Below are 26,270 nucleotides of genomic sequence, written 5' to 3' on the forward strand. Positions count from 1 at the left end.
ACTGTTCGGTGTACATGTCCTTTTAAAATCTAGGCTCATCATATTTTAAAGCTTATCTGTGTGCAACAACAGTGATTTTCCTCAAATGTCCTTCTTTTTCCACCCCTCCTCCGCTCTCTTTACTTTGTCAAGCTGATTATTTAAGCTTACAGAGGCAGAATTTCATTTTTGGAGCATGCTGTACTCACGGAATTATATTTTTATAATCTCTTGCCATGGGGATCCCATGCTGATTCTTTCCCTCTGCTCTGTCACCTCTAGACATGGTTGCTTTCTCCCCACATCCCCATTTCCTTTTTATCAGGTTTTCTTTCCTGGTGAGAATTCAGTGGGCTGCAACAGAGGAAAGGGCTCTGGGCTAGGAACCTCAGTTCTCCTTCTACGATAACTAGCTTGTGACACAGGAAAATTACCTAACTTGAGCCTGGTTTTTGGTTTTCAATTATTTTAACATTTTAAATCTCTAAGACAGAATCAAATTAAATTCTCTTCGTATTATACTTTCCAGCTGTAAAATGTGAATGACATTGAATCCAGAGTAACAATTCCTTTGTTGCTGCTTTTTCTTTTTCTTTTCTTTTCTTTTTTTTGAGACAAAATCTCACTATGTCAATCTTGGTAGAGAGCTGTGGCATCACAGCTCACAGCAACCTCAATCTCTTGGGCTTAAGTGATTATCTTGCCTTGCCTCAGCCTCCCAAGTAGCTGGGACTACAGGCACCCACCACAACGCCAGGCAAATTTTTGTTGCAGTTGTCATTGTTGTTTAGCAGGCCTGGTCCAGGTTCAAACCCACCAGCCTTGGTGTATGTGGCCAGCACGGTAACCACTATACATGGGTGCCAAGCCAGTTGCTGCTTTTTCTTCCTCAAAGGAAAGGGTTGAACAAGGCCAAGTAAGAATTGATCAGTCTTTGCTTTTAGAATTTTATTTTTTATTTTACCTTATGTTTTTTTTTCTTTTTTGAGACAGAGTCTCACTTTGTTACCCTCACAGCTCACAGCAACCTCAAACTCTTGGGCTCAAGTGATTCTCTTGCCTCAACCTCCCAAGTAGCTGGGACGACAGGTACCCGCCACATTGCTCGGCTATTTTTAAAAATGGGGTCTTGTTCTTGCTCAGGCTGGTCTTGAACCTCTGAGCTCAGGCAATCCACTGGCCTCAGCCTCCCAGAGTGCTAGGATTACAGGCATGCTTTTGGAATTTTAGTCAACAAATCAGTCAACATTTGTGATCACCTACAGTGGGTCAGGCCCTAAGCTAAGGTTACAAAAGATGAAAACTATGGAGTCCCTGACTTCAATATTTGCAGTTCAGAGGAGAAAACAAACACTAAAAAATAACTATGGGGGCGGCGCCTGTGGTTCAGTGAGTAGGGCGTCGGCCCCATATGTCAAGGGTGGCAGGTTCAAACCCAGCCCCGGCCAAACTACAACAAAAAAAATAGCCAGGCGTTGTGGCAGGCGCCTGTAGTCCCAGCTACTCGGGAGGTTGAGGCAAGAGAATTGCCTAAGCCCAAGAGATGGAGGTTATTGTGAGCTGTGAAGCCACGGCACTCTACCAAGGGTGATAAAGTGAGACGCTGTCTCTAAAAAAAAGGAAGAAGAAAGAAAAATAACTATGACACACACAGATTCTAAATTTGGCTCCTCTATTTAATGGCTGTCGCAAGTCACTTACCGCAAGTTGACTAAGCTCTCCAGCCCTCAGTTTCCCAGGCTGTGAACTGAGCTGCTAGAGGCACATTACCCGGGTTTGTTTCTGGCTCCTTTCATCATTTGCAAGGTGTATATAAGCTTAGGAAAGCTCCTTAATCTCTGCATTTCCATTTTCTTATCTACAAAATGGGGATAATAATGAAAGCTTCCTGCTCAAGTTCTTATGAAAATTAAATAAGTTAATATATGTAAGTTTGTTAAACGAGTGCCTGACATATTAGACACTTAATACATGTTAGTTGCTGTTATTGTAAGGATTAAATCAGTGCATGTATATTAAGCATAGTGTCTGGTACCATAATAGGAACTGGATCCATTTTAGTTATTATTAGTATTGTTTCTACAATAGAGGTTTGGATAGATGGCTATTGGAACATAAAGAAAGGAAAAATTAATATTGCTGAGGGATGAGCTAACTGCCCCCTTGTGTATATCTGAATAAGTTCAATCTAAAAAATCTCATGGGGCTCGGTGCCTGTGGCTCAAGCAGCTAAGGTGCCAGCCACATACACCTGAGCTGGCAGGTTCAAATCCAGCCCGGACCTGCCAAAAAACAATGATGGCTGCAACCAAAAATATCTGGGCGTTGTGATGGGCGCCTGTAGTTATAGCTACTTGGGAGGTGGAGACAAGAGAATCGCTTGAGCCCAGGAGTTGGAGGTTGCTGTGAGCTATGATGTCATAGCACTCTACCCAGGGCGACAGCTTGAGGCTCTTTCTCTCTCAAAAATAAATAAATAAATAAATAAATAAATAAATAAATAAATAAATAAATAAATCTCATGGGACTTATGTAAGGTCTTATAGCACCGAGTGACAAACTAGGATTTCAACCCAGGAGATGTTACTTTTAGTCCAGCATTTTGTTAGTGTCACTATCCCAGTTAGTGTCCTTAGAGCAAGCATAGCTTGACTGAGGTCAGGCAGGCCAGGCAGGCCAGGCAGCCACCCCTGCCTCCCCCACTCACGAACTCATTGAGGGGTCAGAAGCTAGGCTTGGTCAAGTATAGCAGGTGATTTGCCAAGGCTATGAGGCTGGCAGAACCTGGTCTCGCCCAGAGCCAAATCTTTGGGTCACATTTCCAGGGGCTTCTTCATGCCTACCTCTTGAGCTAGGGTTGGGGCTCATGGCCAGGCCAGACTCACAGACTGACCAGTTTAAGGATGGGAGGCAATGCATCATTCCACCTCCCTGGACAAGCAATGCTGCTGCAGCTCTCTGCAGCCTGGCCCTCTGGAGCCCCTTCCTGCACACCTCTCCTTTGCCAGTCTATTTCTCCCTCCTCTTGCCCCTTCAACCTCTCTTCCTCCCTCTTCCCTTCTTTCCCTTTCTCATCTCCCTTTCTCCTTCCTTCCTTCCCCCTCTCTTGTCCTCCACCACCTCCACACCCCTCCTTGCCCCTCTCCTCCCCATTCCATCAATTCTTTCTCCCCTCCTAGTCTGGAAAGCAACCACCTTCTGGGGAGCAACCACATTCCTCAGCATCTCAAACCTCTCTCCCTGTTCCCAACCAGATGGGAGGACCAGCGACAGCTCAGACTTCCTCTGTCCTGCCATCCTGCCGCCATGGGGGTGGGGCTGGGGCTGCACAGGCGGGCTGCCCTGAATGACAAGTGGGGATATTGATCGTATTCTGAACTCAGCCCAGCCGATAGAAGGTAATTAATGACTACATTTGCCTCACTACTGAGGAGAACAATTGAGTTTGAAACTGCAACAACTGGCAGCTGGGGAGACTGGGGGGCAGCTTGGGGGTGAAACCCTCAGAGGCAGAAGGTGCTGTGTGGAGGGGCTCAGGCAGAGAGAGAGGTAGGCCTGCCCCCAGCCATAGTGCCCAGCCCGCCTCCTCCGTCACTGTTCCCACTTCCTGCCTTTTTCCCCCATCACATTTTTAGGTCATTTTCTGCCTGCAGATAAAGACTCACTTTACCCAAGATTGCTTCTTGCCAGCTATGTGATCTTGCACACATTTTGAACTATCCCAGAGCTTGCTGACTTATTTGTTAAATTGAACTAATGGCATCTCTTTTGCAAGTGTTCTGTGATGACTAAAGATAATGTGTGTAAAGTACCTTGAGCCTGCCCTGAACATAGTAAGTGCTCAATAAATAATGGTGACAATGATGACCTTTGACAAAGGTGGCAAATTTGGTGGAAAGGGATTTGGAGTCAAAGATTCCTGAGTTCAGACCTGGGCTTTGCTACTTTTAACAATGTGGTGCTAGGCAAATAGTTTTGCCTCTCTAAGACTTTCCTCTTCTGAAAAATGAAAATAATACTAAGTAGCTTGTAAAGTTGAAGAGATTTAATGAGTGTAGGTGAAAGCCTGAACATCATTAGTTTCTCCATAGACAGGTTGATATTTGTATTTGGGCTTAGAAAATTGAAGTTAGCATGGTTCTTTACTAAAAAGAAAAAAATCTTTCTCAAATGCCTACTCCTACTTCCTGGAATTTGGTGGGCAGCCCCTGTTAATCCCATCCTGATTTTGTAGATTTGATGAGCCTTGGTGCTTTCTGATCAAGGAAACAGCATTATTTTATTCTTTTGTGACTGCCTACCTCTTGTCCTTTGGAATAACCACCTTGGGAATAAAGGTAAAATGCAAACACAAAAAGGAAGGATGCGCCTGTCCTTGTCCCTCTCCATATCCCCAAGCTATAGTGTCAGTGACCACTCCCCTTCCTATGCTGCTGAGACCTCACTGGCCAGTGCCAGGGTTCTGGCCTGGGGTAAGAAGTGTGAGTAAGGCGCTGACCTAGGGCCACCCAGGAATCCATGGAGAGTATGTGATGGCACTAAGTGAATGAGGACAGCAGATCTTTGGCTAAGAAATAAAGACATTTTTTTATAATGATTCTAGAAGTAGTACATACTGCACAAAGCTGGGACAATATGGAAAAAAATTAGACAAGAAGAAAATACAAATTTTTTATGGTCGGAAAATAGCTACTGTTGCCATGTCAGTGGTTCTCCTTCCAGTCAAGATGACCTTTGGTTTAGTAGTTCTCTTGGCTCCGCTGGGAGCCCCTAGCTCTGAATATCGGCTGGGCAGAAAGCCACTGTTGTCCATTGGTTCAGTCCACAGTTGTGGACTTCCCTGTGCCAGGCTTCCTAGTGGGTGTTGCCTTGAGCTGGCCACTTACCCTCACTTAGTTGGCGCCTCGTTACTCTGAGCCTCAGTTTTCTCACCAGCAAAATGGGATCATAATCCTTACGTACCTTGGATAGTGAGGAGGCCCATATAATCTAGTCTATGAGGACTTTCTGTTAAATGCTAAACCAGTATGAAGCAATCAGAGAAGACAATATGAACTTTGTTCCCCTTGAGAGAATAATACATGTCAAAGCTTTAACTCAGCAGTTTCTTTAATTATTTATATCCTATCTGTGTTCCAAAAAGGACTTGTGGCAGATAGCTCACTCTCCTTGACAGTACTCAGGCTATAGTGGACAGAGCACCTGGAATGGGCAGCAGTCCTCGCCAGTTGCGTGACCTTGGACAAGTCATCTACCCACCTTACCACCCACCCCAGCTAGTTTTCCTTATTGCAGCATGAAGAATTTGGACCAGATGTCCCCTAATCATCTGTGCAGTCTGCACTCAGCCAACACACGTACCGCAAGCTGTAGCCTCAGTACAAGGAGGCTGCTGGACAGAGAACTGGGGATGCTGATTGGGAGGCTTTGCCCCAGCTGGGGTCCAGTGGCCCTCAGCTGGCTCTCCTGGTTTGGGCACTCTGGCAGCAGAGTGAAATGATTTAGAGGGCAGGCTCTGGAGTCTGGCAGACCTGTATTCAAATCTGGCCATCATTTACTAGCAGCATGGTCTTTGACAAGGTATATAACTTCTCTTTGCCTCAGTTTCCCTGCTTTAAAATGAATATCACAGTACTTATCTCATGGGATTGTTGGAAGGATTAAGTGAACTCTGTAAAGTACAACATGGCATGTAATAAGTTCTTGGTACTTGTGATCTGCTACAGAATGGTGGCTAGGCATGGGACAGAAGGAGAACAGGGTTAAATCCTCCCTATATGGAGACTGTTTGACTAGCACATGGTCCTTTCTGTGTGCTACGTGGTCTTATTAAACCTATAGCAACTATGTTTTCTTTACTTTTTTTTTTTTTTCCGGCCGGGGCTAGGTTTGAACCTGCCACCTCCGGCATATGGGACCAGCGCCCTACTCCTTGAGCCACAGGCGCCGCCCTAGCAACTATGTTTTCTAACCTTAATCTAAAAATGTGGTCTGATAGTGGGAAAGAATATTGGACATCAGAATTGCTCCTTAAAGCCCAAGACCATCTGGCCACCTCTCTCTAGCCCTCTGGTACAGAGTGTTTCTGGGCTCTGTTCTCAAGGAGCTTCTGCCACCTGCTTTTGGTGGCAATTCGGCATCTCTGAGGTTAAGATCTGTTCTTCACTGGGAACACAGTGTTCATTCTCTGGCTGTTGGGTAGATGCCCCCTATGTACAGGGGCAGGATGGTGTTGCTGAGAGGGGGAAGGGCCTCTTGTGGACCAGAGTTGATGTTAGAGGCTAATCAGTGGGGGTGAGCAAGGAAGGGGCATAAGTTTATCCAAGGGCTTTCTATAGCCACTGATAGCCAGGGATGTATGGGAATCACATGACAAGTGTGGGTGTCCTAGGGTGCCAGGCCAGTCAAGTGGCCAGCCCCCACCTTCTGGCAGATGTGTGGTGTGAATGTCACCCAGGAGAAATGTATTTGCTCATTCGATCACTATTGAGCATTGTGTGCCATGCCTGGTACTGGAGCTGCAGGAAGACATCCGCGGTGGTCCTGCCCACAGGAGACTGTTGAGCACAGGGTGGTTGTTGGCAGGGAATCTTCTTTGGAGCAGGCAGTATCTAATCACTCCTACACTTTCCTTCCCTTCTCAGTCAGACACCTGGATAGAGTCATGCTTCTGCCTCCACCTCTATTTTAGCCCAGTTTTGCCAGGGAGCCCCTCAACATCTGGGCCTCACTGTGATCTCTTCCTCTGCTTTGCTGTTCCCCCTGATACTCTGCCCATGGAAAGTACCACCCTGAGCTTGCTCTGCACTGACCAACACTGACCACTGTTTAATTTTCCCTCCCTCTTCCAGTCTTCCTTGCTTTCATTTCTGCTCCTCCTCCTTTACTCTCTTCTCCTTTCCTTTTCCTCTCTTTACCCTCCAAAGCCACCCCCATCCAGGCCCCCAGCTGCCCTCCACAGCTGGACACCAGGCTTCAGAAAAGCAGAGCCAGCTAGTTTTATCCCCACAGCTAGTGCTTCCTGGCTCGGTGTGGGAGGCTTCCTCCCTTTTTCCTCTCCCTCCTTCCACCTTTCCCAAGCCTCTGGGCTTCCTCCTTCCCTGACCTCCTCCTCCTCAGACCTGCTGGCCAGGCCTTCTCCCAGCCTCCTGTCCTCACTCCAGCCTTGTTGTCATACCGCCCTTCCTTGCCCAGCCAACGGAAGGACACCACTTCTCCTCTGGAGAGAGCTCACGAGAGTCTGTGGGACCTGTGGTGGATTTAGAGGGCTGCCTCCCTGTCTACCACCAGTGTGCCACTGCCCTCCCCCTTTCCCTACAGCCCCCTCGTACTCCCCATAACTGGCTTTGTGCTCCTTCACCCTACCTTGTGACTGCTGCCTGCCTTCTCCTTCGAGGGGAGTTTCCTCCCACCTCTGGGGGTGGTTCTCTGAGTGCTTTCATCACACCACTTAATTTTCCTTCTCCTCCAGCACCTTCTCCCCCCACTACCTTCATTCTCTTCTTCCCTTCTCCCCACCTCTGCTGCCACCTCTTCCAGTAGGCTCCCTTTGCCTTCCCCCCACCTACCCTCCCCTATCCCTCCGTGGCTGCCTCTGTAACCTGTCTTACCACCAGGGCCTGAGAATACCAAAAAATAAATAAATAAAAAGGTCAGTGAGTGGAGGGAGCTGCAATAACCCCTAAAACAGTACTATCAGTGGAACATGATTGATCAATTGAATTCCATAGCGGCTGAAAAATGTGGGATTAAGTAGTGTATTATACGCACAATGAGTTGAGGCATGATGTTCATTTCAAGTTCATTTCGCCGGCCTCTGCCACCAGATCAGGCAATCAATAGGGGCAGCAGATATCATATATCACCTCTCTGCGGGCTGGGGAGAGAGCACCATAATCTCTCGCAAATTTAGAGTGACAGATTTGTCAAGATCTGAAGGGCCCCTGAATAAATGAAGGCAAAGAGACTCCTCCAGCCAGTGACCTGAGGACAAAGCTTCAGTTCTGCTCCTGCACACACACACACACACACACACACACACACAGGCATGGGGTGAGCAAAGCCACATATAGGCATATACACAAATCTACACAGAGGCATGATGTGAGTCCTGCCACACAAATGTGTGAACACACTCTCACAGATGCACACTGTATGCCCCAGGACAGATTTGGTGACACTGCAATAATTGTACACAAAGACACTTGATCCCTCCTTCAGTCCTGGCAGGAGGGCTTCCCCAAAAGGTAGGAGGGCTCCAGGAAGAGAGAATTAGACACAACGGAATATGCTATGGGGAGTGAAATTAGGATAGTGGCGTATTGGGGTGGCGCCTGTGGCTCAAAGGAGTAGGGTGCTGGCCCCATATGCTGAAGGTGGCAGGTTCAAACCCAGCCCCAGCCATAAACTGCAAAAAAAAAAAAAAAAAAAACAAAGGATAGTGGCACATACTGGAAAAAGAGGCAGGCACAGGAGAAAAGGGGGACATGGGCTCACAACTCCCCAGGCAATGTCTCTTTCCCTCTCACTCTCACACACACCCAGACACACACATACACATACACGCTCTTGCAGAGAGGCTGTTATTCTGCTCTTTAAACACACACAGACCCTTATTTATCTGGGTGTTTATATGTGTTCAAATGCATATACACAAAAAAGCACACACAAAAAGGAAAAATAAATTTATCTTATCTCAACTCACCTGTGGGGATGCTTACAACCTCTAAGACTGAAAACTATTTCAGAGCCTTACATAGAAAAAGTCACAACCACCAAGTTTTGTGTCATAGGAATATAGGTATAGCTGCCTCTGTCTGCCTGCCTCAGACTTAGTCTTCATCTTGACCTCTCTCTGTCTCTCTTTCTGTCTCTTACACACACACACACACCACATGAGCACACACTTTCTTTGCTTTCCCTCCCCCTGTGAAATAGCGCATGGAGACAAGATGGGAGGTCCTGTTAGGAAAGCAGACCCTATTCTCCATTTGGGAGGCCAGCAAAGGAGGGTGGCTGCAGGTTGAGTTAATCAATATGTAATATTTTCTATGGTCTCCTGACTGATACTGTATGGCGTTACTGTATATAATGCAATATTGATTATATCATATCATATAATCACCTATAAACTGATATATATAACAGTCCCAGAGGAAAACCCTGGGGCCTCAGAACGGGCTGGCCCCAGGCCCAAGGCTCCCCAGCTGTTTTTGGACTGAAGGAGGCCAAGGAGTGGCCAAGCTGGGGCTGGAGTCCCACCTTCAGACCAGGGGAGTTGCAGGTTAAGCATTCAGGGAGAGGCAGCAGAGCAGGCACGTTGCCCACTGGACACTGTGAAAACTCCAAGGGACCAGATGCCAGAGGCAGGGATAGAGAGTGGTGAGAACACCTGGGTGGAGCATGACATGGACACAGGCCCGGCCTGCAGCCCCAGGGGAGCAGGCGCTAGTGTAGTACTACCGTGGCCTTCCCTCTGTGGAGCAGTCTCAGCTCCCCATAGAGACTGCAGGAGGAACATCCTGAGCCAGCATCCAGGGCAGAGACAGGCTGAGAGTGTGGCCGGGGCACACCAGCACCCACAAAGGCCTTTTGTAGCCTCTGCCCAAGTAGATGCCTTGCTGTTCGAGTGACTCCTCTTTCCTCCTGCTTGGACAGTCCTGATCCATCCTGAGCAGAATGCCTCAGCCTTGCTCTCAGAGCACCTCCACCCTCAGCGGTGAAGTTAATTACTTCACCCAGTCACCATGTTACACTCGGCCTCGGAGATTTGGTGATTTTCAACCCTTGCAATCAGTGGAACTGAAATTCATCTCAGAGCAAGTTCAATTCTCCACAGGCTCAGTAATGCCAGCCCTGAGACACCCAGCTCCTCCCCAGGGCTGACACTGGCTGTAGGCTGGACTTGTCCTGGGGAAATGACCCTGGGAATGCCTCTGGTTCCACCTTTGCCTAGTTCTTCTCGACCCCCACACTGTGACCACCTCCCCTTCTCTTCCCAGGTCCTTCAGGGGCTCTGGCTTCTTTGGCCAGATCTCTGAGGCAGGAACTAGGGGTAAAGGGTCCCGGTGGAGTGCAGAGCCCTAAGAGTCAGAGCCAGGTACCCACTGTGTTTGGCCACTGCACTGTTCCTGTACCTCTGCCAGGCTGCTGCTAATGCCCCAAGTGTCCATGTGTCCTCTAGACGTGTCTGAGGGCTCAGTCCCCAATGGAGACTCCCAGAGTGGCGTGGACAGTTTGCGGAAGCACTTGAGAGCTGACACCTTCACCCAGCAACAGCTGGAAGCTTTGGATCGGGTGTTTGAGCGTCCTTCTTACCCTGACGTCTTCCAGGCATCAGAGCACATCAAATCAGAACAGGTGAGGAAGGAGCTTTCTGCTTTCAGAACTGGAAAGAAACTTGGAAGAGCAAGGCCTCTTGACAACTTGTATACTAAATGTGCACACCCAGCACTGCATGTGTCATGTGTTACATATGTGTGCAGTGTGAACATGCTTGCAAAGTCTAGTTAATGCTGGTCTAGTTAAGAAAAATCATTATGGTATGTGTATGGTAATTAGAAATGAAGAGCTCTGAGTGCAAGAGTATGGCCTTGTATAAATCTTATCACCTTTCAGAGCCTCAGTTTCCCTATCCATATACTAAGGGCTCAAAGCTATGGTCATCAAGCCCCTTCCAGCTCTACCATTCAAATACACAGGAATGTCTTCTGGCCATGTCCCTTGCCCAACCCCTTCAGGGTCCTACAGAAAGTCTATGCAGTTCTGTGGAGCTCTTGCCCGGAGTCATGGCTAGCCCTTTCAGACCCATGGAGCCAGTAGGTGTCCAGCCCTCAAGTCCCCAGCTTGGCACACCTCCAGCACATGCCTCCCCCATCAACATATCCCCCAGCACACTTGCTCACAAGTAACTCCCATCCCTCCCACACATGTGGCCCAGGCCAAGCACAAGCCACAACACAACACAGCATGTTGTGCTTGCATGGGCACACACGTGCACGCACACAAATGCACGCAAGCACCAGTGCAGCCCCGCAAGCGCCACCTGGCACAGTTCCCGCCAAGACTCCAATGGCTCCCAGCCACTTGCCTTTCTCCCCGCCTGTCCTTTTATCCCATAAGCTGTTTGTCTTCATAAAACAAAAATCAAAAGTCTTTTTAAGGTGCCCTGAGCCATAAACCAACAAAGGAGGAGCCGGCCAAGGCGGGCGGCTCAGTGCACCCTCCCTGAGTCCCCGGCTGTATTACAATGAATAACCTTTATTTACTTTCATTAGACTATTAAACACCAGCACAGTCATTTTTCCCCCTGAAACTCGGAGCAGGGCCCATAAAGCAAATCCGAAGCCTAATTGAGTTCATTTTAATTTCTCTCCGATCACAGCGAATTATTCTGGTGATAAATCAGGGGGCAGCTTCACCCCCAGTAGAAGGCCTAATTTGCAGCTAATTACAAAACTGATTTCTACAGGAAGATCAATACGAGAAGGAATTGGAAATGACGAGGCAATCCCGTCCAGCCAGGGAGGGGAGGGGTCCTCTGGGGGGGCCAGGAAGCGGAAGGGGAAAAAAACGGACCCGAAAGAGCAGAAAATCAGTTTTAATTTAACGTAATATTAATCAGAGCAACTTTTCCTGCTTTGTGCAGGCTCCTGGTCTGCCCAGCTCTGGGGTCTGGCTTGGCGGTGGCTGCAATAAAAAGGCAATTACCCGAGTGTTTCGGGCAGGACACCCTTTCAGAGTCAATGACTGGCCCCCTCCCACCCTTCTGTTAGCCATGTGGACTCTCTCCCTCCCCAATTTCATACCCCAGTGCACAGGCAGAGAGCGAGGGGCCTGTGGGGCCGTCTTTGTTTGTTTTTTAAAAAGGGGGCACCCGCACCCAATCAGCCAGCCCAGCAGTGCCAGGCTGGAGACCCCACTAGGCTCTTCCCACAACTACTTCTTTTTCCATTATGTCTTGGTTTGCCCCTCCTCCCTGAGCCTCCTCACCCCAGGGGGACCTTAATACCCCATGCCTGTCAGCCAGGGGATCCCTACTGCTACATCCGCCCTTGGGGGTTCTTAGGCAGGAGATGCTACAGGGAAGGTAAAGCCTGCTGGGATAATCACCACAGTGCACAGGCTGCACCTCCAGCTTCTCCATGTCTGGTCAACCCCGATCTACACAAAACTCTGCATTATACACCAAACCTGCCCTGCCTGCTCTCCCCCCCTCTGCCCCACCATCTCCTTTTACCCATCTGGGAGGGCTCCCCTGTTCCTCCTCCCCATCTGCACACCCAGCCCTTTCTGTGTGTGCACATCAATAGAGAGCTGTCGCTTTTCTCTCTCTTCCTAGGGGAATGAGTACTCCCTCCCAGCCCTGACCCCTGGGCTTGATGAAGTCAAGTCGAGTCTATCTGCATCCACCAACCCCGAGCTGGGCAGCAACGTTTCAGGCACGCAGACATACCCCGTTGTGACTGGTAAGGGGGCTTCTAGGCGGGTGAGGATTCTGCTTTCAGTGGAGGGGGGTTGCCTTGGCCCATGCCGTCTGGGGCCCAGTGTGTCAAGTGGGCCCTCCCGCCATGATATCTGCAGAGAGAGCAAGCCTCCAAAACCCGGGTGCTTCCTGAACAGATGTTTGCAGATAAGGGGAGAAAAACTGTGGTCAAGGTGTCTGTGGGCTTCAGCCTGGAAAGGCCAATACAGGGAGGGGCTGTTGTGGTTCTTTCTGCCTAGGCTTTGCCTTTTTTTCTTGCTTCCACCAAGGTGCCCAGAATCCTAAGCCTCTTATTAGGTAGGACATGTGCAAAAGAATGCAGAGGGCATATAGGCCAAGCTGGCGACAGCGGAGCATGGGTCCCTAGTATCCAGCCTCCTCATGCTGTGTCCCCAAGGTTCCTGGGGAACCTGCTCCCCTCCCCCTCTAGATGGCATGGGAGGCTGTGGCTTTGGGCTTAAGGGCATGGTGCTCACCTTGGTGAGATTACAAATAAATGCAATTATTCCACTCTTTCTCTTGCTTCCCAGAGAAGTTACTAAGACCAAGTCTTGATTTCAAAGCCAGATGGGGTCAGGTCTGACCCACAGCAAAATGCAGAGGGAGGAGACACCGTGACCAGGAGCCCCCATGGAGTGGCAGCTGTAGAGGTAGCCAGTGAAGAAGGCCAGGTGGGGTCCAGGGAAGGCCAGAGAATGAAGCTCCAGGCTGCAGAAGGCACCTGGCACTGCAGAAGGGTTTCCAGGCCAGGAGAGTGCCCAAGTGGGAGAGACACACATTGAGGTGTTATTAAAATTCACCTAATTATTCTGGAGACACTAAAGCCAATGTGCCGTTTGTTCCTTGGGAGACAGGATGATCGAGAAGGGTCTCAATGGGAATTAAGAGACACTGAGGCGTTACCTGCCGAGCCAGGCAAGCAGAGGCAGCCTGGGGACCTGGCAACGGGGCTGCAAGCAGCCAGCATCACTGCTAGTGGCAAAGACAGGGAGCAGGCACAGTCTCTACTTTGGGGCAGGACCCCGGTTCTGATGGGAGCTGATCTGAATGTGGTGTGGCTGTGCTTGAGCCTGAGCTGGGCTGTGAGTGGCCACCCAGACTCTTCTTGGGGACTTGGGAGAACACTGCTGTCAGCTATCCCAACGTCTCCTTTAGGGCGTGTCCTGGTACAACTGTTCTAGACTAGATGGAGGGGAGCTCTGTGGCTAGGAAGTCAGAGGTTGAATTCTGGCAGTGTTGGAGAAATGGACTGGGCTGGATCCTTAGCTGTGTTGGCTGAGTGAGGACATAGCCTATGACCAAATGGCCCTCAGCATGAGCCACCTTAGCCCAACTTGGAAGCTCTCTGATCTGCTGGGTGTTCTGACCAAGGCAAAGAGATGGCCCAAGCCAGGCTGCCTTTCTCCTGATCTGCTGGCAGGTGCAGCGGTCACTTACCAAAGCTGGCCACCCCAGACAACTGGCAGAAGAACCCAAGAGACTTCTCTAACCCCAGCTGTGTTTTTCTGTGCTCAGGGCCACAGTCCAGGAAGGCAGGGACTTCCTAGGTTTGGGGATATGGATCTTCAGGGCAGGGCTCCTGCTGTAGGAGCCACAGGGGCTGGTGCAGAAAAGTATCTCCACCTTGAGCAGCCCCTGCCGCCTCCCCCACAATGGCCCTGGAACGGTCCCAGCTCAGCCTGGGAACATCTCCGGCTGATGCATCTGGATCCAAGTGTGAGAAAAGTTCATTTTAGACCCAGCTTGACATTCCCAGGTGGCAAGTTAGCACTAACATCTCAATCTGTATGCGACATTTCAATCAAGCGAGGAGTAACAAAAGCAGAACCATTAACATTCGGAGCTGTTCACCAGTGGTAATGACAGGGAAACTCACTCAGAAACTGGAAATTACCAAAAACAGAGAAGTGTGTGGAGGGGTGGGGGTGGGGAGATGGGAGTGGGGATAGAGAATGATTTTTCCACACTTAGGCCAAGATCCAATGTTTGGATTAATAATGCTATTACTCGAGAAAGGGCTGCAGATTATCCTCATTCTTAAAATGTTTTTGCTGGCAATTAAACTGCTACAGTTATTGATCTTTGTTGATTTTATGTCCTCCTAATTTGCATAATCTATTAAAGATGAATGATTCATGATGTGTTAATTATGGGGACAAACAGAATTTGCTGGAGGTACTGTCAAGGTGAGCAATGGGGCATTGCCCAGAGACGTCATGGGCCATCTCAGGAGTGGGTCCAGCATGTTAGCCTTCAGGCCAGGACTTTGTGGATAGCAATGAGCAGTGATGCAAGGAGAACAAACACAGAGGAGGTGAACTTGGGTACGTGAGTTCTTCTTGAAAGATGTTGGCATCTGTGAGGACCTGGCTCTAAGCAGGGCTGGAGTATGGGAGAAACTCTTGATATATTTGTAGAATCTCCACAAAGAGTCTTAAAAAGCTTATTTGGTTAGAGAACATTAAAGACTTTGGTGAAGGAAGGCGAAGGGAGGCTCTTGCAAGTAGGCAGGTGATTCTGGGCAGCTGTGTGCTAAAAAGGTGAGGAAGCAGTGAGGCCATTCTATACCCATAGCCTGGTTTGGGAGTGCCAAGGACCTCGGCATTCCCCCCATCTCAGCCCCCCCTCCTCTTCCCCAGGACAGGCAGCTGAGGCTGCAAACCTTAGGGGATAAGTGCTAAGGAAATCGGCCCAGGAATGCCCTCACCCAACCTGAAGAGCCAGACCTTATTGATATTCCCACCACCTCCTGGCCCAGGAGGCTGATTTCAAACTTCACCAGCCACTTGATGCAGCTGTTCCACAAGGTCAGGACTGAGAGGGAAAAGGAGCCTGGACTATTGTGTGGAGGGGAGACTGGAGCCCAGTGGGCCAGGACACAGCTAATCACATTGCAAGGAAGGGTGGTTGCCAGGGGCTAGGGCTCAGCCTCACAGCCTCCCCTCCCCACCTTCCATCATGGAAGCAAGCAGAGAGACTGATTTTTCTGGGTGGTGTTTGTAAGTTCTGCCGAGATTTTAATTTCACTGCATCACAACTCAGCAAGCTGCCAAGTCAAGCTGGTTATTTAAATTTATCACCCACTTTCCCTTCCACCGCCGGGCTGCTCTAGCTCAGCAGCATCTCTTTCTCCAGCCCACTACTCTAGGCTGCTGGTCTGGAACAGAGCCGAGTCTCTTCTAAGTGATAAAGAAAAAGGGACCAGCTACATGAGAGAATGGGTCAGAGGTACCCTGGCCCCAGGCATCCTTGGGCTGGTTGGCTGTGGCTGGTACCTTCCCTCATTTTTTTACCCCTCCAAAGGACCCACAGGGGACCACCATCCACTTCTCAGTTATCCTAGAAACTTCCAGGTCAGGGCACCTACAGTGAGGACTCTGGCCCCAACTGCATGCTGGAGCTTCAGTCCTTAAAGTCTCCTGTCACTAGTAGAAAAGGTAGCCTCTCTTCTCCACATTCCTCACCTTGACCCTCCCTCCTGTGCCTGGGTCGGGCAGGCTACAGTGACAGAGGAGCCCACACAGATACTGGCAGTGCTGTTGATGTGGGAGTTGAAGATGAAACCTAGGTCAGGAGATGAATGAAGATGCTTCTGAGCAGTAGAGTCCCTTGAACTCCACTCTAAAGGAGAGAGCAAACTCCCCACCCCAGAGCCCAAAAGGAAACGATGGTGCTGGAGGAAGTCAGTGATTGTGCAGCTCCCCAGAACTGCTGCACCCAGCGGGCTTTACAGGCCTCTAGTGTACCAGTTCTCATGATCTCAATTTAGTCACAGAGAGATAATGGAGAAGTGAGATTGATGTCTGAGAACCAAGCAGGATAAACTTACCAAAATATAGTTAGATAAAACATAACAATAAAAAGAGTTAATACACACCAAACCTCACTCTGCATTGCCAGAAATAGTGGGAAACTCAGAGCCAAACTCAGTGGGAAACTCACACAAATTCTGTGTGAGAGACTGCTGGTATCACACTGGAGGTAGAGCCTCAGAGGGGAGACCGTGGGGTTGTGACACACCAGTCAGGAGACATGACTTTGGGTCCAGGAGAATCAGGAAGCTAGATCTGAGTATTACCCTACATAAAGGTAGGAAGAGAGTAAGGACAATACTGTCCATGAAAGGGAAACATGTGGACTCATTCCAACAGTCCAGGGAAGCAAATGGGGGAGGTGGATATAACCATGAGAAATGGAGACCCAAGCATGACCCTGGATCATAGTCCAAATTTATATGGTGAATATAGTCGCATAACCTACATAAAAATTTATCCAGGATAGTAACTAACTCAGCAACCCCAGCAGGAATAGTGGAAAACCTTTCTAGAAACATACCATAATCCTGGCCACAAAGGACTCCCACAGGAAAAAAATCCACCACTAATGATGAGTTTAGTAGGGGGCCGTTGTGGCAGGCACCTGTAGTCCCAGCTACTCAGAAGGTTTGTAGCAAGGGAATTGTTTGAGCCCAAGAGTTTGAGGTTGCAGTAATCTATGACACCACAACACTCTACCCTGGGGCAACAAAGTGAGACTCTGTCTCAAAAACACAAAAAAAAAAAAAGATAAGAGATGAGTTCACTGTAAATAATTACACACCTGTGTGAATACAAACTATCATGAGGGAGAATTAGGAGAAGCAATAAATAGGACAATTAACCCCCGCCCCAATCACTGGATATAATAAAATAATCTAAAGCACCATACTAAGCATGTTTAATATTCCAAAAAAGATCAAAAAGAACTATCAGTTGTGTCTTTATCACAGATCCCCCCCAGTCCCCTTCCTCACCAGTGCTCAACACACTGTCAGATAATAGAGATCAAAAAGGGACGAAAATGAAGACTTTGCTGATGGCTTATTGCCTTGGGGTCTAGGAGGCATGAAAAGAGCTGAGCCTCAGGGTCTGTTCCCAGTTTATCCAAGCTCTCAGACTGCTGAGTCTCAGCAAAGAGTCTTACCTTTGCTTTGAAAAAATGTCTGAAATATTAGAAAACTAGGGACAAGGACAATATTTTACTCCCCAGTGATGGGGAGAAAAAACCTCCTTAGCTTTCCCATCCTGGCAAGGAGAAGGTAGTTTTATTCCAGAGCTTGGGAGAAACTTCTCTCAAGGTCTAGAGACTACAGCTTGGAAGGAAGCTATAAACTAAGATCCAGGAGGAGATGTGGATGCTTCCCAAGAGGAAAGTGCCCAAGTCAGGGAGAGGCAGCAGCTTCTCTGGAAAGCTGGCTGATTTGAACAGAGGTGGGGGAGGCCACTGAGGCAAGGTTCACATCTGAAAAGCAGGGGCTGGCCCCAGGGTCCTGGGACCAGTGAGAGCAGAGTGGGCATAGCTTCTGAGGATTGCCAATTCTTAGAAGGTCAGATCATTGCCCACATCTAAGATGGTCGGCCAAGTAGACTTTTAGCAGATAGAGGTGTGGACCCTGGGAAACCTCCTCCTACGGTTCAGGGAGTCCTGAGAACCCCAGGAACTGCTGCTTTCCTGTAGTTAACAACCCCCTTCCAATGCAACTGCATTTCCCTCCATAAAACAAATAGCTTAGCTCTTGGCCAGCCCCCTGAGGGAGGAGAGGGCAATAAAGACAAGAAATGTTTCTGAAGGAAGCTGAGAGTCTCCTAGTCCTATCTGTCTGCTCAAAGCCCCTGATTAGCTAGAGGAATTTAGGGCATAGACATCAGAGTTCCTCTCCAACCTTGAAAGGAGAGGACTAAGACAACTTCAGACTGTGGCAAGTCAGAAAGCCCTTTACTCTGGAGGCCAAACCAAGACCCATAGGTCTTAAGACCCCTCATTGAGTCCAAGAAGGCCCAAAGAAAAGAATTAGCCTCCTTCAAACACCCCTGAGGCCTCTAGCCACATCCCCAAGGACCTCCAGCCCGACCTCAGCTCTGATTTAATTACAGGGTATTTCCATAGCAATGAGACATTGACAGATCTGCTATGCCCTGGGCCAGCAGCCTAAGGGAGTCATTGGATCTGGGCGCCTTCCCTTCCTCCTTTATCCAATCCACTTCTAGAGGTAAAGTATGTTGAAAAGAAGAAGCACTCATCAACTCTAGGGTTTAAAAGAGTCAGGCCAAATTTGAGCAGAATGAAAACTGTACCACCCCAACCTTCAGTTCTAAGCCCACATCCTGTGACGCCAGGCTGCTCTCCCCAGGAAGGTGCCATGGTGGAAACACATAGGCCAAGAATGGGGCTGTAGAGGGGAGGAGTGTCATGGGGAGGGTTTCTGGGCAACTTAGCAAAAGCATAGGCCTGTTGTGTTCTAAGCTGAGCTCAAATTTGGCCCATTACCATAGGCCTTCCTTCTCACCTCCTCCCTTTACCTCTTCTCTCCATCCATCAGGCCCAAAAGGTTGAACACACCAAATAGACTGCTTTTGTTTCCCCATGGTATGGTCTCACTAATACGGAGAGAGGCCAGTCTGAACTTGAATTTAAAATATTTTTAAGAAATCAATGATCTGGCGGCGCCTGTGGCTCAGTCGGTAAGGCGCCGGCCCCATATACCGAGGGTGGTGGGTTCAAACCCAGCCCCTGCTGAACTGCAACCAAAAAATAGCCGGGCGTTGTGGCGGGCTGTAGTCCCAGCTACTCGGGAGGCTGAGGCAAGAGAATCGCTTCAGCCCAGGAGTTGGAGGTTGCTGTGAGCTGTGTGAGGCCACGGCACTCTACCGAGGGCGATAAAGTGAGACTCTGTCTCTACAAAAAAAAAAAAAGAAAGAAAGAAATCAATGATTTTTCTATCAAGTGCTCATAGTAGCCAACTCAGGCTAACAAAGGGTTGCCTAATTGAGAACACTGGACATTGCTTTCACCATTAGCTACTACAGGGTGTTGTTTAGAGAAGCTTGAGGTGTCCCAAAGGAGAGTTCTCCAAAAGGGGGAATCGTTAGCACTAGGTTTGTTTACTTCATTATTTGTCACTTTCTAGGAACAAAAGATCAGCTAAGTCAGTCAACCCAACATTTTCTAATTGACCAAAAATAGTGTCAATGTATTGGGATGAAGTGCTCAGAAATGTCCTGGTGGCCTCAAAGCCACCTATGCAAGACCTGAAAACCTGTTTCCCCAGAGGGCTAGCCACTCCTAATGTGACAAGAAGACCCCACACTCCTTCCTCAAGGGTGATCACAAGCCTTTCTTCCGCCACTACTAGCTGTAGCCTCAGGACATACAGCCCAGTGCTTTTTTTTTAACCCTGAGCTTTGAGAGGCAAGCTCTGCCACTGTTGTCACTTCTGAGAGGGCTTTGGTGTCTTCAGCCTGAATCCTCCCCTCTCCTCTGGTGGCTGTGACGGCTGCATTGACCGGCAGGGAGGGAGGAAATCCTGCTCTGGGCTCCGAGAGCAGCCTGATGCTCCAGCGGCTTAAGTGGCCGTTTTCCTTGGGATTAGGGTTTCACTTACACAGACCGCCTGAGAAACACTGCACTTTCGGAAGGATTAGAGCTGACAATTCAGTGCTCTCAGAGAGCAAAATAAAGCCAGAGAGGAACTGGGAGACCTGGCGTATCAGGAGACTGTGCAAACAGGCTTAACCTCTGCCCACCCAGCACGAGGGTCTCTCATGTTCTCAGCCCATCTGCGAGCCTGGGCCCAGCCTCCTGAGCACCAGAAGCTGCCCGACTCCAATCTTCATTTGTGGTTCACTACTAGAGCCAAAGAAGTGAACTGAGGAAAAGGCTGGAGATGTCTTCCCCTCTCCCTGAGCCTCAGTTTCCTCCTCTGTAAAATGAGGGAGTTGAACTAGAAAACAGCCAAATTCCCTTTCAGCCCTTTGAAAATGTGATTCTCCCCAACACTCCTTAGTCTCATCCCAAGATGCGGAAGCCACAACTCTACCCCAGAGCCAGCAGGCTACCCAGCCCAGACGAAGGCAGTGTACTGGGAGAAAAGGGACATGACTGATTGTGTCCACCTGGCTGCCTATCAAGGTGCAGACCTCACTGAGCCCACGTGCATCCGGGCAGCATTCCTGCCTAGGACACAGCAGGGATTAAAGGGGCAGCTGTCAGTGGAGCCCATAGGCAGGAGGAGCAGCCACCCCGATGTGTGGGCACAGCCCCCTCTGCTGGAACCTGGGGCAGGCAATCCTCAGGTGGAGTGTGGGGCTAAGACAGTGTCTGGGGCGAAGGACTCTCACACACTCCCCTGTGCCCCAGAGGACAAGGCCTGGGGGAGGGGGAGGGATTTAGAAAAAACTGGGAAATAAGAAACAAGATGAAATAAGTAGAAAACTCTTTCTCTCCTTGTAAAACATCTTGGACAGATTTAAAGTTTATTACTTTAGTGTATTATGTATAACTAGGATTGGTCATAAAGTAATCATAACTGGTATAGTAAATGTAAAGGTACAGTATACTTCAGCAGTAATTAAACATGTAATAACTGTGTATGCTTGTACGTTTTATAAATGTGTGTGTCAAATGCAGGCACAGACTGCCAACCTTGAAGAAATCTAATGTCTCCATTTTCACTACCTTATGAGAAGCAGACAAAACTTGAGGATAGGGTAGTAAAACAAGAGTTATGTTTTCTGGCCTTAGGGTCCTCCATAGTGTCAAGTGGGTAGCAAAAGTACTCATTTTCTGAGAAAGATGCATCTCTGAACTCACTGTAGATAACTTTTGCTGTATAAATCTATGTCTAATAAGTCTTGTCTGAGCCATCACTAGCAGCAGTTTCTGCTTCTTTGGTGACTTCCTTTTTATTTCCTCGATCTTCTGAATGCTGACATTCTCCTTGACTTGAGATAAGCCTCTCAAGTGGCTTGAGAGTGCTACTGCACATGTTATTTTGCTGTTCCTTGTGTGATCTTGTTTATTGGTACAATTTAAGAAGTTGCAAATAAATCAGTGTCTTCTACCAAAGAACAGAGGTTCTTTGTATTTTTTTTTATAAACAGTGCTGATTAATCTTTGAGCCATGAATATTTTTAAGAAGATGATAAGAGCCCTTACCATCTATCTAGAAAGGTATACATATATATCTATAACATTTAATAGATCACTTTATATTGAACCCCTGAAGTGCATCTGTGGGGTTCTACAGGATCAGTTAATCCCAATTTAAAATCCTCACTATAGAAAATGGGAGAAACTGAAACACACAAGAAACAAGAAGTGACAAGATGTTCTGTTGGAGGTGGTTAGCTTATCATGACCCCCTGGCTATTTTCCTGCACCAAATAACTATTTTCTGGGTCTGCAATATTTAAGACTTTCATTCCATAATCAATTCCCAAGTGTACTGCTGGTCCTGTAGTCCAGGTCCTGCCATCCAGCTATGAAATCTTTGGCATAATATTTAGTCCCTGAGTTTCAGTTTCTCATCCAGAGAATGGGAATTAAAAACTACCAGCATCATGGGGTTGATGTGGGGGTTAAGTGAGATAATACATAAAAAATATGAAGGACAGGGCCCAACATACAGTAGATGCTCAATGAATGCTAACTAGTCCAGATGCAAATAGAAAGACAACTGTGCCCTGACTCTTAGACCTGATAATTAAAGTAGCAAAAATTATCTGATGATTAAAATTATTCAATTTCTTAATAAAGCCCTTCACTTTGCTTTTCTGTATTTGTTAAGAGGAGCCGCACTTAGATTCTCCAAAACAGTTGATTTGATCTGGCCCATTTGGTAAGGAATGTCTGCCAAACGTGCACTGTCTGATTCAGACGTAGTGATTGCTGCAGAAATTGGCTTTAGAATCTTTAGGGACTTCTGCAGTTGAACTGAGAAGACATCCTCATCAAGTACAGTCCTTCTAACACTTCTGGGTACTTTAAGATTCTCCACTACTACTTTTTCTTGAAGAGCCTTTGTTTTTTGCAAAACTCTCAAAGGAGATTCATGCTTTACCCCATGGAGTTTTACTACAGACTTTTGGTGGTTTTTATTCTTTGTGCTCCCTTTTCTTTGCCTAATCTTAATGATAGTCATGATGATAAGAAATTTTTTCAGATGACTTCTTGTCCTTTTCTTTGGCCCTTTTGAGGGAGTATCTGGCTTCATGTTATCATTAAGAGGCAGTGACCTAGATGTGGCTTCAAACATTGACTCAGTCATTTCTAGCTGTCATTATCCCTCTCTGTGCCTTTGTTTCCTCATCTTTAAAACAAGGTAGTTAGACTGATTATCTGGAAGGCTCTTCCATCTTTAAAAACTTTGTAAGCTGGCCTGGACATGGTGGCTCACGCCTACAATCTCAGCACTTTGGGAGGCTAAGGTGGGAGGATCACTTGTGTGAGTTCAAGCCCAGCCTGGGTAACACAGTGAGATTCCATGTGTATAAAAAATTTATTTTAGTTAGCAGGGCATAGTGGCATGGGCCAATAGTCTAGCTACTCCAGAGGCTGAAGGAGGAGGATCATTTGAGCCCAAGAGTTCGAAGTTACAGTGAACTACAATAACACCACTACACCAGCCTGGGCAACAGAGTGAGACCCTGTTTCTAGGAGGGAAAAAAACCCTTTGGAACCTTAGAAAACAAGTATCCAACATGAAATGTCCATCCTCTTGTAATAATATGTAGGTTTTTAATCCATTTGTGATTCTGGCACTGTTTTCGTGTGACTGACACTATCACTTTCCTGCTTTCTCTTGGAGGGCACATATTTTATAACTGCTGTATTCTACCATATAACTGTTTTCTCCTTCTTCTATGCATATGCTTGTCTGTATAAAGGAGGTGGTGGTGCTGCCTTACAGTTTTAGAGTCTGTCTGTACTCCCTGTTTGTCTGTTAGTCTGTCTATCCGTCTATAATCTGTAGTCCTACAAAGCCCAGTGCTCTGTTAATTCTTCCTTGCACAGATTCCCTTACCCATTCATATTCTTTCACTGGAAGAGGCTTGCTCAAAGAATGCTGCTGGGCAAATGGTATGACAGTCTTAGTAATTTGAAAACTTCCTGCAATATGTGTTTTCCATTATTGACAATGGTGTTCCAGAAGAATATATGGCTCTGGAAAGAGTTTGGTCAATTTTTTCTGCTCCTCAGGTGTCACCTGTGTACTAATGAAGCCATTGAGAGTGCTTTGTATGCAGTGGCTAACACCTTTGTTGGCTTAGGGGTCCTGACAGGCACTTCTCCCTGGTGATACTAAGGTTACAGCCACAGGAGCACAGCTGTACACAGAACATCATTTTGTGCGTGCTTTTTCCTCGTTGTGCTTTTTCTCTCTCATTTTAAAAATTTCTGCATGACATTTCTCATCTTCAATTTTAAATTTTTATTTTATTTTATTTTATTTTCTAGCTTCAATTTTTAAAACAGGATTTGGAAATGTGCCTTTCAACCAGCAGTTCAATGGGTGACTGTCAGCATGCAAAACTTTGTACATACTGGAAGTAGCCTTACTATTTTGCAAGAGAGAAAGTCAGTAGAAATGAACTTTGCCATAGCACTGCCCCAAGTTAGCTGGAAACTCCTTTCTAGTCATTCAACCCTTCTTCCTTTCTCCTCAAGCTAGGAGATTTTGTGACAAAGCCTTAGATTACAAGGAATTCATGTGTGACAGGTTTTGGGAATCATGCAGCTACAAATCAAATTGAGATGCATTTAAATTCCTGTTTATTAAGGAAGAGGCACTCTCCTTTTCCTGGCTGCTTTGTAGACTTTAAGATTACAGGGCAGGAGAAATTATGTTTCTGTATCTGTCTAGCTTTAAAACCTCTACATCCTCCCTAACTCCCTCCTGTCTTAGGCCTTTTTTGACCAATAAGTGCCACATCATTCATCTCTCTCTGTCACTGTCCACTTTAGGTCCACTCCACTGACATGGTCAGAAGGAGTACACCTTTTATTGATAATAGAAGCCAGTAAAAGAAAACTCACAACAAAGCAAACGAAATCTTTCTTCTATCTCTCTAGGGGTCAAAAGTGATCTCTTGCTTGGCAGTTCTACTCTGGTTGGTCTTGAGTTTTCGGAAATGTAAGATATTAATTATACTAGATATGCATAAACGAAAATCATTTTATTGCATGATAAAGCTGAGTCACAGTATATGAGTCCCTCACTGTAAATCTCTCATTATTCTATAAAGATTTATAATCTATTATTTAAACTATTTTTCAAGAAAAAGCATATTCCAACATTTACATTTTGTCTCAGTCCTTATCTCTTTAAAGGAGTCCAACAAATATAAAACAATTAGAAGAAAATGCCAGGAAGGCTATGTTAACCAGTTTGATGAAAATATTTCAACTTATATATAAAACCAGCTCAGGGTGCCCCATGATTGCATTAATGTACACAGCTATGATTTAATAAAAAAATTCAAAGAAAATTAATAACCCATCAAGAATTGGTTATAACGGTTGTGTGCAATGGCTCACGCCTGTAATCCTAGCACTCTGGGAGGCCGAGATGGGCACATTGCTTAAACTCAGGAATTTGAGACCTGCCTGAGCCAGAGTGAGACCCTGTCTCTACTAAAACTAAAAAAATTATGCCAAGCACTGGTGGCTCACGCCTGTAATCCTACCACTCTGGGAAACCCAGACTGGTGGATTGCCTGAGCTCACAAATTCTAGACCAGCCTGACCAAGAGCAAGATCCCATCTCTAAAAATAGCCAGGCCTTGTGGCGGGCACCTGTAGCCCCAGTTGAGCCAACAGAATTGCTTGGGCCCAAGAGTGTGAGGTTGCTGTAAGCTATGACACCAAGGCACTCAACCCCAAGGTGACTGAGTGAGACTCTGTCTCAAAATAATAATAATAATAGAATAAAAAGAAAAAAAGAATTGACTATAAGTACAATATGATAATCAAGGATTAATCAAGTATTTATTGGACATCTACCATGTTATCAACTATTCAGGGTAATGCAAAAGACAGGGCTCTGCCTCAGGTTGCTCGTGACCTGTCTGAAGAATCAAGCCATGTTATGAAAGAATAGGCTGATACATTATGAAATATAAAGGCATAGTAAACCATGGAATGCAGATGATACAGAAGTTTGGAAGAGAGAAACTTTTTTGATGGGTAGAATGGTCAGGTTTTAAGGCTTTCGCTGGAAGGAGAGGAAAGCTACAAAGAAGAAGAAAAGATCATGACAAAAAGCACGGGGGTTCATAGCGCATAAGGCAGTTAAAATAGTCAAAGCAGGAAGGGTGAGAATTAGCTGAGAAAGTTGGTTGGAGAGAGTACCTGGGAGGCTTTGAAAGCTATAGCATTTTGATTCAAACTATAGACTACAGGGAATCAATGGTGCTTTTTACAAGGAAGGTAGTGTCACGAAAACATTGTTTTATGAGGACTAACCAAGTGGCCACATTTGGATAAACAGGAGGAAGAATGTGGAGGCCGGGAATACATACCAAAAAACTGTTGTGGCCAATCAAGGGCAGGTGCTTAGAAGTTGAGCTGTGAAGATAGTGGAGGAAGTAGACATCTGTGACAGACATTACTAAGCAGAATAGATAACACTTGGTGACAGACTTCATCTAGAGTGAGAGAAATACAGCTATGCCAAGAAGGACTCCAAGGTTTTTGGTCTTAAGGTCTTCAAGGGGGTCAGTAGAACTGATTGGGAAGAAGACAACTCTGCTTTTTATACTGGTTAGGTTTGAGGTGACAAAGGGACAGCTAATGAAAATGTTCAGCAGGCTGCTGGAAATGCAGAAAACTAAGCCATAGCTATGCATTCCTAGGGAAGGATGACTCACTCTGATGTGTCTAGCTGGGAGTGAGGAAACCCATCCATCTCAGGAGTGTAGAAAGTGAAGTCATCTTCAAAGGGAGAGTGGCAAAGAAAGCTGCTTTGCAATAGCCACCAGGAGGATGATGA

At 47.1% G+C, this 26,270-nt stretch overlaps 1 protein-coding gene across 8 annotated transcripts in view; it reads left to right on the top strand.

Moving 5' to 3' along the window:
- The window catches only part of PAX2 (paired box 2), an 83,003-nt gene that overhangs the window by 50,752 nt on the left and 5,981 nt on the right, over nt 1-26,270 (top strand). For 7 of the 8 annotated variants that reach the window (XM_053583926.1, XM_053583925.1, XM_053583928.1 and 4 more), the window contains 2 exons: nt 10,163-10,338; nt 12,320-12,446. In XM_053583926.1, the coding sequence (XP_053439901.1) occupies nt 10,163-10,338; nt 12,320-12,446 (303 nt within the window). Of the gene's footprint in view, nt 1-10,162; nt 10,339-12,319; nt 12,447-12,732; nt 12,849-26,270 lie in introns of those variants that run through there. The other variant, XM_053583930.1, reaches the window with a different exon arrangement.

The sequence above is a fragment of the Nycticebus coucang genome, chromosome 3, assembly GCF_027406575.1.
Source record: "Nycticebus coucang isolate mNycCou1 chromosome 3, mNycCou1.pri, whole genome shotgun sequence".
Taxonomy (NCBI): domain Eukaryota; kingdom Metazoa; phylum Chordata; class Mammalia; order Primates; family Lorisidae; genus Nycticebus; species Nycticebus coucang.